The 15,559-nt window shown below is 47.5% G+C and overlaps 1 protein-coding gene across 1 annotated transcript in view; it reads right to left on the bottom strand.

Moving 5' to 3' along the window:
• Nucleotides 1–665: 665 nt before the first annotated feature.
• LOC109899175 (fibulin-7-like) overlaps nt 666–15,559 on the bottom strand; it is a 35,571-nt gene continuing 20,677 nt past the window's right edge. Inside the window, exons 4-8 of the mRNA XM_020494232.2 lie at nt 10,316–10,441; nt 6,550–6,687; nt 4,933–5,070; nt 2,406–2,544; nt 666–1,137 (exon numbers count right to left, since the gene is read on the bottom strand). Of these exons, the coding sequence (XP_020349821.1) occupies nt 765–1,137; nt 2,406–2,544; nt 4,933–5,070; nt 6,550–6,687; nt 10,316–10,441 (914 nt within the window). The 3' untranslated portion in view covers nt 666–764. The remainder of the gene's footprint in view (nt 1,138–2,405; nt 2,545–4,932; nt 5,071–6,549; nt 6,688–10,315; nt 10,442–15,559) is intronic.

Genomic DNA, 15,559 nt, shown 5'->3' with positions numbered 1-15,559 from the left:
TCTTCTCCCTCTCTCCGTCCTCCTCCCTCTCTCCGTCCTCCTCCCTCCCTCCTCCTCCTTTTCTCCATTCTTCTCCCTCTCTCCGTCCTCCTCCCTCTCCTCCTCCCTCTCTCCTTCTCTCTCGTCCTTCTCCCTCTCTCCACCCTCCTCCCTCTCTCCGTCCTCCTCCCTCCCTCCTCCTCCTTTTCTCCATTCTTCTCCCTCTCTCCGTCCTCCTCCCTCCCTCCTCCTCCTTTTCTCCGCCCTCCTCCCTCTCTCCGTCCTCCTCCCTCCCTCCTCCTCCTTTTCTCCATTCTTCTCCCTCTCCGTCCTCCTCCCTCTCCTCCTCCCTCTCTCCGTCCTCCTCCCTCCCTCCTCCTCCTTTTCTCCATTCTTCTCCCTCTCTCCGTCCTCCTCCCTCTCCTCCTCCCTCTCTCCGTCCTCCTCATTTTATCCATTCTTCTCCCTCTCTCCGTCCTCCTCCCTCTCCTCCTCCCTCTCTCCGTCCTTCTCCCTCTCTCCTTCTCTCTCCGCCCTCCTCCCTCTCTCCGTCCTTCTCCCTCTCTCCACCCTCCTCCCTCTCTCTGTCCTCCTCCCTCTCTCCGTCCTCCTCCCTCCCTCCTCCTTTTCTCCACCCTTCTCCCTCTCTCCGTCCTCCTCCCTCTCTCCATCCTCCTCCCTCTCCTCCTCCTTTTCTCCATTCTTCTCCCTCTCCTCCTTCTTCGTTCCTCTTCTCCCTTCCTCCCTCTGTCCCTTTCACTCGTTCCTCTGTCCGTCCATCCTCCTCAGAAGTTATACGCTGATACCAGAATATGCACCTTCGCCACATGCTTAGCCTGGAAGGTGCGATCACTATACTCTGACATGTCCACATCAACACTGATATCCTGTGGTCCTCTTAACCTCTGAACTAGGATCAGTTCACCCGTCTGGCGGTCCGACCTTTGCATCACAAACATCCCGCGGCTGTTGCCCCCGACAATGCCGAATCTCAGGCTATCGGGGCCGGGGCGGCCGGGGGCGGCTGCGGTTGCCATGCGGAACAGGGTTGCCGGGGTCTGGAGGTTGGAGGGGAGGGAGAGGTAGTGGAAGGAGACCGTCTTAGGAGCCAGGTGACAGGAACGACTCTCCACAGGGCAGGGGTTCCTCTCACACTGACTGTGAGGGAGAAGAGAGGAGATGTTGAGACCAAGTTTAACCTCTTGACGCTTACTGTGGAAAGATCCATACACATTATAACATTGTGATTAAAGTATTGTTACACAAGTCAGTCTCCTTGGGAAAATAAACAAGGATTTAATTTTCCCTCCCTCCCTACACTCTTAGATCAAAGACTTCCAAAAGGGTTCTTCAGCTGTTCCCCATAGGAGAACCCTTTTGGTTCCAGGTAGAACACTTTTGGGTTCCAGATATATAGAACCCTACATGGAACCCAAAAGTGTTCTTCAAAGGATGATCCTATGGGGACAGCCAAAGAACCCTTTTATGTTCTAGATAGCACCTTTTGTTTGAAGACTGTAGGCTTGTGAATTAGAGTGAAATGGAGAAACCTTGACAACAGTATTTCTCTGTCTCTGTGTACTTATTCACCCTGCCTCTCCCGCTTGCTCTCTCCCTCTCTTTCTCTCTCTCCTCCACTGGCAGTCCTGCAGTCTTTCAGCACAGTGATGGTTCAGTAGGAGTGGACAGAGCTACATTTCATACCTTTATTGCCTTTAAATGAGGCAATTTGTGAGGAGTTGGCAAACACTATCTAAGACTGAGGCCAAGGCATCTTGGAAAGGATGGTGGTTGTGGTCATATAGCCAGGAGGCCAAGACACAGAACCCTGAACTAGAACAGCTGCTAGTGGGATGCTAGAAGACAACGCTAGAGATTCTACATTTATTCTGGAGAGTTTGAGACTGCTTCAAATAAGGTGGAAACATGAAGATGTCATTTTCACTTATTTTGGACTCTAGTGACATGAACAGACAAATGCGTACAGCAGACAGATCAATCACATGATCACACACACAATCTGGTACCATCGTTTCCAGACAGAGGACAATTCATTCCTTTCCCCCTTAGTACTGAGTCAAGTCTCCAGCGTCCCTGGTCAAAATGTTTGAAATGAAAGATGAGATGTTTCAGTCATGATTCATCCTGATGAAGAAACAATATTGTTTGAGAGAGTTTTTTACTTGCATACTTTGTTTGTCCTGCTGGTTTTATGAGCATTTCTATGAGTTCTTGTATCATTTTAAGGGACTTGCCCGTCAATGACTCCAAGAGTTGGTATGTTTGTTTTCCTAAGACGTATAGCAATAACTCTGTAGGAGAGGCTTGTTTTGTTTTATATATCTGAAGATACACACACACACACACACATACATACGCGCACACACACACACACGCACCAGGCGGTGTCTATCTGAACTACTTACAAGGGAGACGTCTTGACGTAGCTGATGTTGCCGTGTGATCGGGGACACTCTGGGCTCACACACTGGAACCCTCCTCCAGTGTTGATACATGTTGTTCCTCTACTGCAGTTGTGCTGCTGGGTCAGACACTCATCCACATCTGGAGGGCAACATGAGGGGGAGGGAGAGACAGAGAGGGTGGATGGGAGGTAGGGGAGAGAAGAGAGAGAGAGAGAGAATAAATGAAACAGAAAAATAAAGAGTGAAACATTAGTAGTTCAGTTTAGTCTCTCAAACGGCTTGTCTCGCATCCTGGACCAAGACATTCCTTCTGTTCTGCTGCGAAGTGGTGAGGTCATCTGTTCCACTGGCCAGCAGAGAAAATAACGATTCTTAAGCTTACAGGGCAGATGAAACAGGCCTGGGGAGTAAAGCCTATGGCCAGGCCAGAGAGAGGGACATGGGACACCTCCATATAAATACATACAGCCATCTGCCTCGTCTTTCGCTCTTGCTCTCCTTCTTTTTCTCCCCTTCTTTCCAAACACCTTCACCCATCGCTAAGCTGAACCATGATGTTTGTTTATCCCTCTATTCTCTCCACCCTTCATTCCCTCCCTCTCCCCTTCTCTAATTTGTTCCACTGGCCAGAAGTAGAGCAGGGTAAGAAACGACGACGACGACGACGACGGGGGGGGGGGGGGGGGCAGGCAGAAGAAACTGGATTGAGGTCTACGGTCAGGGCAGAGGCTGGAGGACGGACACCTCTACAGAAATATCTTCCTCTACCATGATCGGCCTTCCTTTCCAAAGAACTCCATAGCTAAACCAACCATGATGTTTGTTTATCCCTTCATCCCTCCATTCCCTCATCTCCATTCTCCATTCCCTCATCTCCATTCTCCATTCCCTCATCTCCATTCTCCATTCCCTCATCTCCATTCTCCATTCCCTCATCTCCATTCTCCATTCCCTCATCTCCATTCTCCCTTCTCTCATCTCCATTCTCCATTCCCTCATCTCCATTCTCCATTCCCTCATCTCCATTCTCCCTTCCCTCATCTCCATTCTCCATTCCCTCATCTCCATTCTCCCTTCCCTCATCTCCATTCTCCCTTCCCTCATCTCCATTCTCCCTTCCCTCATCTCCATTCTCCCTTCCCTCATCTCCATTCTCCATTCCCTCATCTCCATTCTCCCTTCCCTCATCTCCATTCTCCATTCCCTCATCTCCATTCTCCCTTCCCTCATCTCCATTCTCCATTCCCTCATCTCCATTCTCCCTTCCCTCATCTCCATTCTCCATTCCCTCATCTCCATTCTCCATTCCCTCATCTCCATTCTCCATTCCCTCATCTCCATTCTCCATTCTCTCATTGCACCTTTATTTATGTTCTGGAAGCTCCATTGGTGTTCTGATGGGTTTAGTCATATAAATCACTGCTATCCCTGTAGCTCCAGAAGGGTAAGCCCCACAACCCTATCAGACCCATTATACAGCACCTTAGCCAGGACCCAGGCTGTGTCTGAAAGCATTACTAGCTGTCAAATCCTTGCTTCCTCCGTCCTCCAGACACACAGATTTGACAGCTAGAAATGTTTTCAGCCAACCCCAGTGTGGCGCTCCCTGCCTGTAGCGTTGTAGTTCTAAGCCCAGCTCTAAAGTCCCTTGCATAGCTCCAAGATCAAGACCATGGAAATGAATGGGCCATTGTCCTCTATCCCTTCCTACCCTCCTTCCATCACCCCTACCCTCCCTACTGCCCTCTATCCCTCCATCCCCTTCTACCCTCCATCCCCCCTCCATGCCCTCCTACCCTCCATCACCCCTACCCTCCCTACCGCCCTCTATCCCCTTCTACCCTCCATCTCTCCAATCGCCCTCCACCCCTCCCTCCTACCCTCCCTTCATCCCTCCTACCCTCCATCACCCCTACCCTCCCTACCGCCCTCTATCCCCTTCTACCCTCCATCGGGGCGGCAGGGTAGCCTAGTGGTTAGAGCGTTGGACTAGTAACCGAAAGGTTGCAAGTTCGAATCCCCGAGCTGACAAGGTACAAATCTGTCGTTCTGCCCCTGAACAGGGCAGTTAACCCACTGTTCCTAGGCCGTCATTGAAAATAAGAATTTGTTCTTAACTGACTTGCCTAGTAAAATAAAGGTAAAATTAAAAAATTAAAAATTAAAATCTCTATCGCCCTCCACCCCTCTCTCCTACCCTCCCTTCATCCCTCCTACCATCCATCCATCTCTCCTACCCTCCATCCATCGCTCCTACCCTCCCAACATCCATCTCTCCCTTCCTCCATCCTTCTTTCCATCCCTCCTACCCCCCCCCCCCCTCCATCCATCCCTCCATTCCTCCCTACATCACTCTTATCCTCCATCTCTCCTACCCTCCATCCCTCCCACCTACCCTCCATCCATCCCTTCTACCATCCCTCCGACCCTTCCTCCTACCATCCCTCCTACCCTACCCCAATCCCTCCTACCCTCCCTCCTACACTCCCTCCTACCCTCCATCTCCTCCTACCCTCCTGTCACTCACCCTCACAGCTCCTACCATCAGGCAGCAGCTTATAGTGGCTGGGGCAGGAGCAGTGGTAGGAGCCTGGTATGTTGACACACTCGTACACACACAGCTTGCCCCCCTGGTCCAGCCGGTACACCTCACACTCATTTACATCTGGGAGGAGAGAGAGAGGGGGGGGACATGCACATCAGTCACATGATCAGACATGTGGGGGTAAAAACAACAGGGTGGAAAGGAGGAGAAAGAGAGAGAAAAGAGAGTCATATAATTAAAATGTTAGAGCACTATAGAGAGATACAGTAGCTAGAAGGATTTGGGGTAAAGGGCATCTGTGCTGTCTGGCTGTCCGGGAGGGGGGTAAGAAGGGATGGTAAGAGTTGTTGAATGCCTAATTGAGAGTCATCTAATCTATCCAATCCCAACTAGTGTTTAGTGGGTAGGTGCTATGGGTTGTTTCTGTATAAGGCCAGTCTTACCCTGGCAGAGTTTTCTGAGGTACCACTCATATGAAACAGACGCTTTGCATCATTATGTAGGATGGTTAGATTTTGGCAAGTTCTATCAAAGACCCTAGATACACAGCTAATCGATATGGACACATTTTGGCAAGTGGACACCAAAGTGGAGCACGAAATGATTGACACCCTTGATAAAGATGAGCAAACATGACTATAAAATAAATAATTCAAATACTGGGCTATATTGTATGCTCAATTTTTTTTTTTACATTCTATTATTTTATACTAATACAATTGCTCCGGGAAGAAAAGTATACATTTATTTCCCTTTTTATCTATTTTTTACCTTTCAATACCTCACCTTTTTCTAATATATTTTGTAAGTTGGAGAACACATTGGGAGGGATCTTAGCCCATTCCTTCATACAGAATCCTTCCAGATCCTTGATATCCTTCGCCTGCCCTCTTCAATTCAAACCACATGTTTTCAATAGGTCTCAATTCCGGAGACTGACATGGCCACTGCAAAATTTAGATTCCGTGGCCAATTAACAATTTCTTTGTCGATTTTGATGTGTGCTTGGGGTTATTGTCTTGCTGAAAAATCTCCAGCTTTTTGAAAGGTATTGAAAAGAGGGGTGTCAAATCATTTTGACCCCTGCTTTTTTAAGGAGAAAAAAAGTATTGTTAAATAAAATATATTTATCTGAGCAATTGTATAAGTGTAAAATAATATAATTTCCCAATTTTTTTGAGCATACAATATAGATCAGTATTTTAATTATTCATTTTATACAGTCAGTTTTGTAATCGGAGCCCCACAGGCCCTTTCCACCTTGGCTTAGCGTGGTTAAACCAGACTGAACACTTAGCTTGGTTAAACCAGACTGAACACCTAGCTTGGTTAAACCAGACTGAACGCTTAGCTTGGTTAAACCAGACTGAACGCTTAGCTTGGCTAAACCAGACTGAACGCTTAGCATAGTTAAACCAGACTGAGCGCTTAGCTTGGATAAACCAGATTGAAAGCTTAGCGTAGTTAAACCAGGCTGAACGCTTAGCTTGGCTAAACCAGACTGAACGCTACACACACTATAACCAACCAGGCTCAACCAAGTATCCTGGGTAAGGTGGGAACTCACTTCATCCAACACTAAAGCATCTCATATCTCACCCTGGCAGATGCTGTTGTCAGATGTCCCACTCATGTGAAAGCCAGCATCACAGCTGCAGTGTTGGGCGCGGTCCACTTTGGCACAGCGGGGACGTCTGCTGAACGCCGGGTCATTCATGACGCTCCACTCGGGTGGAGCTGAACACGAGAGAGGGAGAGGGAAGAGCTTAAACTTCACCCGGTGGCCCAGGGAGGGCCTCGAGGGCCCTTGCACCACTGGACAGCATAAACACGCACATAAAGCACAAACAACACCACCATGCAGACGTACTGTACATGACAATACATGGACAAACAACACAGACGAGGACATAGACGTATAAACACAACACAGACCAACAGCACAACACAGACCAACAACACAACACAGACCCAACAGCACAACACAGACCAACAACACAACACAGACCAACAACAACACACAGGCCAACAGCACAACACAGACCAACAACACAACACAACAACAAAACACAGACCATCAACATAACACAGACTAACACGCAACACAGACTAACACAAAATAGACAACACAGACTAACAACACAACACAGACTATCAACACAACATCAAATCAAATATTATTGGTCACATACACATATTTAGCAGATGTTATTGGTCACATACACATGGTTAGCAGATGTTATTGGTCCCATACACATGGTTAGCAGATGTTATTGGTCCCATACACATGGTTAGCAGATGTTATTGGTCCCATACACATGGTTAGCAGATGTTATTGGTCCCATACACATGGTTAGCAGATGTTATAGGTCCCATACACATGGTTAGCAGATGTTATTGGTCCCATACACATGGTTAGCAGATGTTATTGGTCCCATACACATGGTTAGCAGATGTTATTGGTCACATACACATGGTTAGCAGATGTTATTGGTCACATACACATGGTTAACAGATGTTATTGGTCACATACACATGGTTAGCAGATGTTATTGGTCACATACACATGGTTAGCAGATGTTATTGGTCACATACACATGGTTAGCAGATGTTATTGGTCACATACACATGGTTAGCAGATGTTATTGGTCACATACACATGGTTAGCAGATGCTATTGGTCACATACACATTGTTAGCAGATGTTATTGGTCACATGGTTAGCAGATGTTATTGTGAGTGTAGGGAAATTACAGTGACAGTGGCAGAGTGGCTAGATGTAATAGATAGTGAAGGATACAGTATACAGTATATACATATAAGATGAGTAATGCGAGATATGTAAACATTCTTAAAGTGGCGTTATTAAATTGACTAGTGTTCCATTTATTAAAGAGGCCAGTGATATCAATATAAAATGAGTAATGCGAGATATGTAAACATTCTTAAAGTGACGTTATTAAATTGACTAGTGTTCCATTTATTAAAGTGGCTAAACCAGACTGGGAGTACAGGAGGGGGCTGAGAACGCACCCTTGTGGGGCCCCTGTGTTGAGGGTCAGCGGAATGGAGATGTTGTTTCCTACCTTCACCCCTGGGGGCGGCCCGTCAGGAAGTCCAGGACCCAGTTGCACAGGGCGGGGTCAAGACCCAGGGTCTCGAGCTTAATGATGAGTTTGGAGGGTACTATGGTGTTGAATGCTGAGCTCTAGTCAATGAACAGCATCCTTACATAGGTATTCCTCTTGTTCAGATGGGATAGGGTAGTGTGCAGTGTGATGGCGATTGCATCGTCTGTGGTCCTTTTGGGGCGGTAAGCAAATTGGAGTGGTCTAGGGTGACAGGTAGGGTGGAGGTGATATGATCCTTGACTAGTCTCTCAAAGCACTTCATGATGACAGAAGTGAGTGCTCAGGGCGATAGTCATTTAGTTCAGTGACCTTAGCTTTCTTGGGAACAGGAACAATGGTGGCAATCTTGAAGCATGTGGGGAGAGCAGACTGGGATTGGAATTGATTGAATAAGCTCTGTGGACGCAGCTAGGGATGCCGTCTATGCCGGTAGCCTTACGAGGGTGAACACGTTTAAATGCTTTACTCACGTCGGCCACGAAGAAGGCGAGCCCACAGACTTTGTTAAGCGGGCCACATCGGTGGCACTGTATTGTCATCAAAGAAGTTGTTTAATTTGTCTGGAAGCAAGACGTCGATGTCCGCGACGAGGCTGGTTTTCTTTTTGTAATCCGTGATTGTCTGTAGACCCTGCCACAGACGTCTTGTGTTTGAGTTGTTACATTGCAACTCCACTTTGTCTCTATACTGACACTTTGCTTGTTTGATTGCTTACGGAGGGAATAACTACACTGTTTTGTATTCAGCCATATTTACAGTCACCTTGCCATGATTAAATGCGGTGGTACGTGTTTTCAGTTTTGCACAAATGCTGCCATCAATCCATGGTTTCTGTTTAGGGAAAGTTTTAACAGTCACAGTGGGTACAACATTTCCTATACACTTCCTTATAAACTCGCTTACAGAGTCAGCATAAACGTCAATGTTATTCTCTGAGGCTACCCGGAACATATCCCAGTCCACGTGATCGAAGCAATCTTGAAGTGTGGAATCCGATTGGTCAGACCAGCGTTGGATAACCTAAGCACGGGCGCTTCCTACTTTCTGCCTATAGGAGGGGAGCAACAAGATGGAGTCATAGTCAGATTTGCCAAAGGGAGGGTGGGGGAGGGCATTGTATGCAACGCGTAAGTTAGAGTAGCAATGGTTGACCGTGTTACTCGCTCATGTACTGCAATCGATATGTTGATAGAATTTAGGTAGCCTTGTTCTCAAATTAGCATTGTTAAAATCCCCAGCTACAATAAATACAGCCTCAGGATATATGGTTTGGATAAAGTCCAGTGAAGTTCCTTGATGGCTGTCTAGGTATCCGCTTGCGGGGGGATATACACGGCTGTGACAGTAACAGAGGAGAGTTCTCTTGGGAGATAATACGGTCGGCATTTGATTGTGAGGAATTCTAGGTCAAGGTGAACAAAAGGACTTGAGTTTTTGTATGTTGTTACAATTACACCATGAGTCGTTAATCATGAAACATACAATCCCGCCCTTTTCTTACTGGAGAGATGTTTGTTCCTGTTGGTGCGATGCACTGAAAATTCTGTTGGCTGTACGGACTCTGACAGCATGTCCCCAGCTAGCCATGTCTCGGTGAAACAGAGTATGTTACAATCCCGGATACCTCTTTGGAAAGCAACTCTAGCCCTGATTTTGTTGACTTTGTTAACTAGGGACTGGACATTAGCGAGTAATATATTCGGAAGAGGTAGGTGGTGTGCGCGCATCCGAAGCCTCACTAGAAGACCGTTCCGGCAACCTCTCCTCCGACTCCGTTGTTTTGGGTTGGCGTCTGGAATAAATTAAAATGCCCTGGGAGGTGCAGACAAAGGATCTGCTTTGGGAAAGTCGTATTCCTGGTCGTTGTGCTGGTAAGTTGACATCTCTCTGATATCCAATAGTTCTTCCCAGCTGTATGTAATAGCACTTAAGGTTTTCTGATCTAACAATGTAAGAAATAATACATTAAAAATTAAATACTGCAGTTTTCTAAGGACTAGAAGCGAAGCTGCCATGTCTATTGGCGCCATCTTGCGTAAACACAGACTACCAACGCAACACAGACTACCAACGCAACACAGACTAACAACGCAACACAGACTAACACAAAACAGACTACCAACAGATATCCACTAATACAAATAATAAGTGAGATAGTAACGAATAGCAATGTCATGCAGTTGTCGCTAGTTCCTATGTGTTCTGGTAGGGTATCAGGTGTATGGTACTGCTGACCTGTCTGTGTCTGGTGCTGACAGTTGGATCCATTCCAGCTCTGTGAACAGGTGCACCTGTACTGGTTTACTCCCTCTACACAGGTCCCTCCGTTCTGGCATGGGTTACTGGAGCACACACTCACATCTATGGACAAAAGGGAGAGCTGAAAGAATGAAAGATGTCCCTGAACAAGATGCAGTAGCATTTCCTGGCATGTGGAAACCCAATAACCATTCTAGTGTTCTATTTAACTCTGTGGTTGAAACTGCTGAAAATACATACTTTGTCCCAGTGTCAGTTCTCTGCTTGTCTTAGACCCATCTATGAGCTGTACAGTTGAAGTTGGAAGCTTACATACACTTAGGTTGGAGTCATTAAAACTAGTTCCACAAATTTCTTGTTAACAAACTATAGTTTTGGCAAGTCGGTTAGGACATCTACTTTATGCATGACACAAGTAATTTTTCCAACTATTATTTACAGACATTATTCCACTGTATCACAACTCCAGTGGGTCAGAAGTTTACATACACTAACTTGACTGTGCCTTTAAACAGCTTGGAAATTCCATAAAATTATGTCATGGCTTTAGAAGCTTCTTATAGGCTAATTGACATAATTTGAATCAATTGGAGGTGTACCTGTGGATGTACTTCAAGGCCTACATTCAAACTCAGTGCCTCTTTGCTTGAAATCATGGAAAGATCAAAATAAATCAGCCAAGACCTCAGAAGGAAAATTGTAGACATCCACAAGTCTGGTTCATCCTCAGAAGCAATTTCCAAATGCCTGAAGGTACCACGTTCATCTGTAGAAACATTAGTACTCCAACTATAAACACCATGGGACCACGCAGCCATCATAGAGCTCCGGAAGGAGACGCATTCTGTCTCCTAGAGATTAACGTACTTTGGTGCGAAAAGTGCAAATCAATCCCAGAACAACAGCAAAGGACCTTGTGAAGATGCTGGAGAAAACAGGTACAAAAGTATCTATATCCACAGTAAAACGAGTCCTATATCAACATAACCTGAAAGGCCGCTCAGCAAGGAAGAAGCCACTGCTCCAAAACCGCCATATTAAAGACAGACTACAGTTTGCAACTGCACATGGGGACAAAGATCATACTTTTTGGAGAAATGTCCTCTGGTCTGATGAAACAAAAATAGCTGTTTGGCCATAATGACCATAGTTATGTTTGGAGGAAAAAGGGGGAGGCTTGCAAGCCGAAGAACACCATCCCAACCGTTAAGCATGGGGGTGGCAGCATCATGTTGTGGGGGCGCTTTGCTGCTGGATGTACTGGTGCACTTCACAAAATAGATGGCATGATGAGGAGGAAAATGATGTGGATATATTGAAGCAACATCTCAAGACTTCACTCAAGAAGTTAAAGCTTGGTCCCAAATTAGTCTTCCAAATGAACAATGACCCCAAGCGTACTTCCAAAGTTGTGGCAAAATGGAAGGACAACAAAGTCAAGATATTGGAGTGGCCATCACAAAGCCCTGACCTTGCAAGCAAGGAGGCATACAAACCTGACTCAGTTACACCAGCTCTGTCAGGAGGAATGGGCCAAAATTCACTCAACTTATTGTGAGAAGCTTGTGGAAGGCTACCTGAAATGTTTGACCCAAGTTAAACAATTTAAAGGCAATGCTACCAAATACTAATTGAGTGTATGTAAACTGCTGACCCACTGGGAATGTGATGAAAGAAATAAAAGCTGAAATAAATCATTCTCTCTACTATTATTCTGACATTTCACATTCTTTAATGACCCTAACTGACCTGAAACAGGGAATTTTGACTAGGACTAAATTTCAGGAATTGTGAAAAACGGAGTTTAAATGTATTTGGCTAAGGTGTATGTAAACGTACGACTTCAACTGTATATCTGCTCTCTGTCCAGGGGAGGGGTGATACATTATACAGCAGAATCAGACCAGAATAACCTGGCACCATCATTTACGGACGGAGGACAATTCATTCCTTTCCCGGTCAATACTTCCCTTCAAGTCTCCAGCCTCTCGGTTTAAAGTGCTTTCAATAAGAGATGAAATGCTTCCCTCCTGATTTATACTGTATAAAGAAGTGGTATAGTTTGAGCTAAATTGACTTGCAGGGATGGATGGTGATTATGTGAGCATGGTGAATAAAGTTCTCCAGAGATGGTTGGAGTGGCTTTTTTAACATTATGGTTTTAATGGTTTTAACACTATAATTTTAAGAGACACATGCCTTCCACTGACTCGGTTCATGTCATTGCTTATAACAAGTGAAAAACTATCTAGAAGAGATGTGTACTGTTTTATAAACATGAAGAAAAGGTTACTCCTCTAGTTTGGAAACTTAATCCATTACAACAAGAATGTCTCTTCAAGTGCAAAGTGGACAAAGTTAGAAGAAAGCTGTCTTTCTCTTGAGAGTAGTGGCTCTATCAGGGGATTAAGAATAACACACACACACCCTACTCTACCCCCCACCCTGTATCCAGCGCCACCTCTCTCTGGATTGGTGGAATACCTGGAGCAGGACTACTGAGGTCTGCCAAATTATTCTACTGCTGGAGGAAGAATAACTCAAACACACAGGGTGACCTTGTCTGACCTGGAGCGGCCAGCTAAAAGGGAGAAGGCAGCCGACCGGCCAGCTAAAAGGGAGAAGGCAGCCGACCGGCCAGCTAAAAGGGAGAAGGCAGCCGACCGGACATCTAAAAGGGAGAAGGCAGCCGACCGGACATCTAAAAGGGAGAAGGCAGCCGACCGGCCAGCTAAAAGGGAGAAGGCGGCCGACCGGCCAGCTAAAAGGGAGAAGGCGGCCGAAGGGCCAGCTAAAAGGGAGAAGGCGGCCGACCGGACATCTAAAAGGGAGAAGGCGGCCGACCGGACATCTAAAAGGGAGAAGGCGGCAGACCGGCCATCTAAAAGGGAGAAGGCGGCAGACCGGCCATCTAAAAGGGAGAAGGCGGCCGACCGGACATCTAAAAGGGAGAAGGCGGCCGACCGGACATCTAAAAGGGAGAAGGCGGCCGACCGGACATCTAAAAGGGAGAAGGCGGCCGACCGGACATCTAAAAGGGAGAAGGCGGCCGACCTGACATCTAAAAGAGAGAAGGCGGCCGACCTGATATCTAAAATGTAGAAGGCAGCCGACCGGCCAGCTAAAAGGGAGAAGGCAGCCGACCGGCCAGCTAAAAGGGAGAAGGAGACCGACCTGACATCTAAAAGGGAGAAGGCAGCCGACCGGACATCTAAAAGGGAGAAGGCAGCCGACCGGACATCTAAAAGGGAGAAGGCGGCCGACCGGACATCTAAAAGGGAGAAGGCGGCCGACCGGACATCTAAAAGGGAGAAGGCGGCCGACCGGACATCTAAAAGGGAGAAGGCGGCCGACCTGACATCTAAAAGAGAGAAGGCGGCCGACCTGATATCTAAAATGTAGAAGGCAGCCGACCGGCCAGCTAAAAGGGAGAAGGCAGCCGACCGGCCAGCTAAAAGGGAGAAGGAGACCGACCTGACATCTAAAAGGGAGAAGGCAGCCGACCGGACATCTAAAAGGGAGAAGGCAGCCGACCGGACATCTAAAAGGGAGAAGGCGGCCGACCGGACATCTAAAAGGGAGAAGGCGGCCGACCGGACATCTAAAAGAGAGAAGGCGGCCGACCGGACATCTAAAAGGGAGAAGGCGGCCGACCGGACATCTAAAAGGGAGAAGTCGGCCGACCGGACATCTAAAAGGGAGAAGGCGGCCGACCGGACATCTAAAAGGGAGAAGGCGGCCGACCGGACATCTAAAAGGGAGAAGGCTGCCGACCGGACATCTAAAAGGGAGAAGGCGGCCGACCGGACATCTAAAAGGGAGAAGGCGGCCGACCGGCCAACTAAAAGGGAGAAGGCGGCCGACCGGACATCTAAAAGGGAGAAGGCGGCCGACCGGACATCTAAAAGGGAGAAGGCGGCCGACCGGACATCTAAAAGGGAGAAGGCGGCCGACCGGACATCTAAAAGGGAGAAGGCGGCCGACCGGACATCTAAAAGGGAGAAGGCTGCCGACCGGACATCTAAAAGGGAGAAGGCGGCCGACCGGACATCTAAAAGGGAGAAGGCGGCCGACCGGCCAACTAAAAGGGAGAAGGCGGCCGACCGGACATCTAAAAGGGAGAAGGCTGCCGACCGGACATCTAAAAGGGAGAAGGCGGCCGACCGGACATCTAAAAGGGAGAAGGCGGCCGACCGGCCAACTAAAAGGGAGAAGGCGGCCGACCGGCCATCTAAAAGGGAGAAGGCGGCCGACCGGACAGCTAAGAGGGAGAAGGTGGTCGACTGGCCAGCTACGAGGGAGAAGGCGGCCGACTGGCCAGCTAAGAGGGAGGAGGGGGCCGGCTGGCCAGCTAAGAGGGAGAAGGCGGCCGGCTGGCCAGCTAAGAGGGGTTACTAGTCCTCCCACAAACAGACAAGTGGAGCAGAAGAAAAGTTCCATTCTTCAGTCTGGAGCTCAGATCCCTCCCTGAATGAAACCATTAAATGTCTCAGTGGACTCAGAAAACACCTGTACAGTACTAGACCACATTTCAGAGCAGGGCACATTCTCCTTCCCCTCTACATGCTGCTGCTATTCCAACATAATAACCACTACATCCTAAATAGCACCATATTCCCTAGTGCAATACTTTAAACTAGGGCCCATAATTTGTGCACTACATTGTGACTATGATGTAATTTGGGACACACCCCAGGACTGGCAGCAGGGCTACTGTAAAATAACCCCTTCTTGTGTTTCTGTTTCTCCCTACAGTCTCTTTGTTTTGGGGTTCCAGGAAGCAGAGGCTAAGGCCATGCATGCTGTCATTACAGCACCACGGCCCATGGTCTGATAGCATGCAGCTATGTTAAGCATGCTATTGATGGCTCACATCTCTGTCCGGCCATCGCTACAGGCAGAAGCCCAGACATTCCAAGGCTGTGTAACAAATGGCATCCTTTTCACTGTGCACTCCTTTTGACCAGGGTATAGGGCTCTGGTCAAAAGTAGTGCACTAAATAGGGTGTAATTTGAAACATATCCCAAGTGGTTCAGTCAGTTCAGTCAGAGTGTTCTCAGGTCTCTATGTAAAGTGGTTCAGTCAGTTCAGTCAGAGTGTTCTCAGGGCTCTATGTAAAGTGGTTCAGTCAGTTCAGTCAGAGTGTTCTCAGGTCTCTATGTAGTTGGTCTATACATCACTACCTGTCCTGTGGTCTGGTGGCCCCTGGGGAAGGCAAA

The sequence above is a fragment of the Oncorhynchus kisutch genome, linkage group LG11 (assembly GCF_002021735.2).
Source record: "Oncorhynchus kisutch isolate 150728-3 linkage group LG11, Okis_V2, whole genome shotgun sequence".
NCBI lineage: Eukaryota > Metazoa > Chordata > Actinopteri > Salmoniformes > Salmonidae > Oncorhynchus > Oncorhynchus kisutch.
The sequence above is the reverse complement of the archived record's forward strand: the minus strand, read 5'-3'. Positions and strand labels throughout refer to the sequence as shown.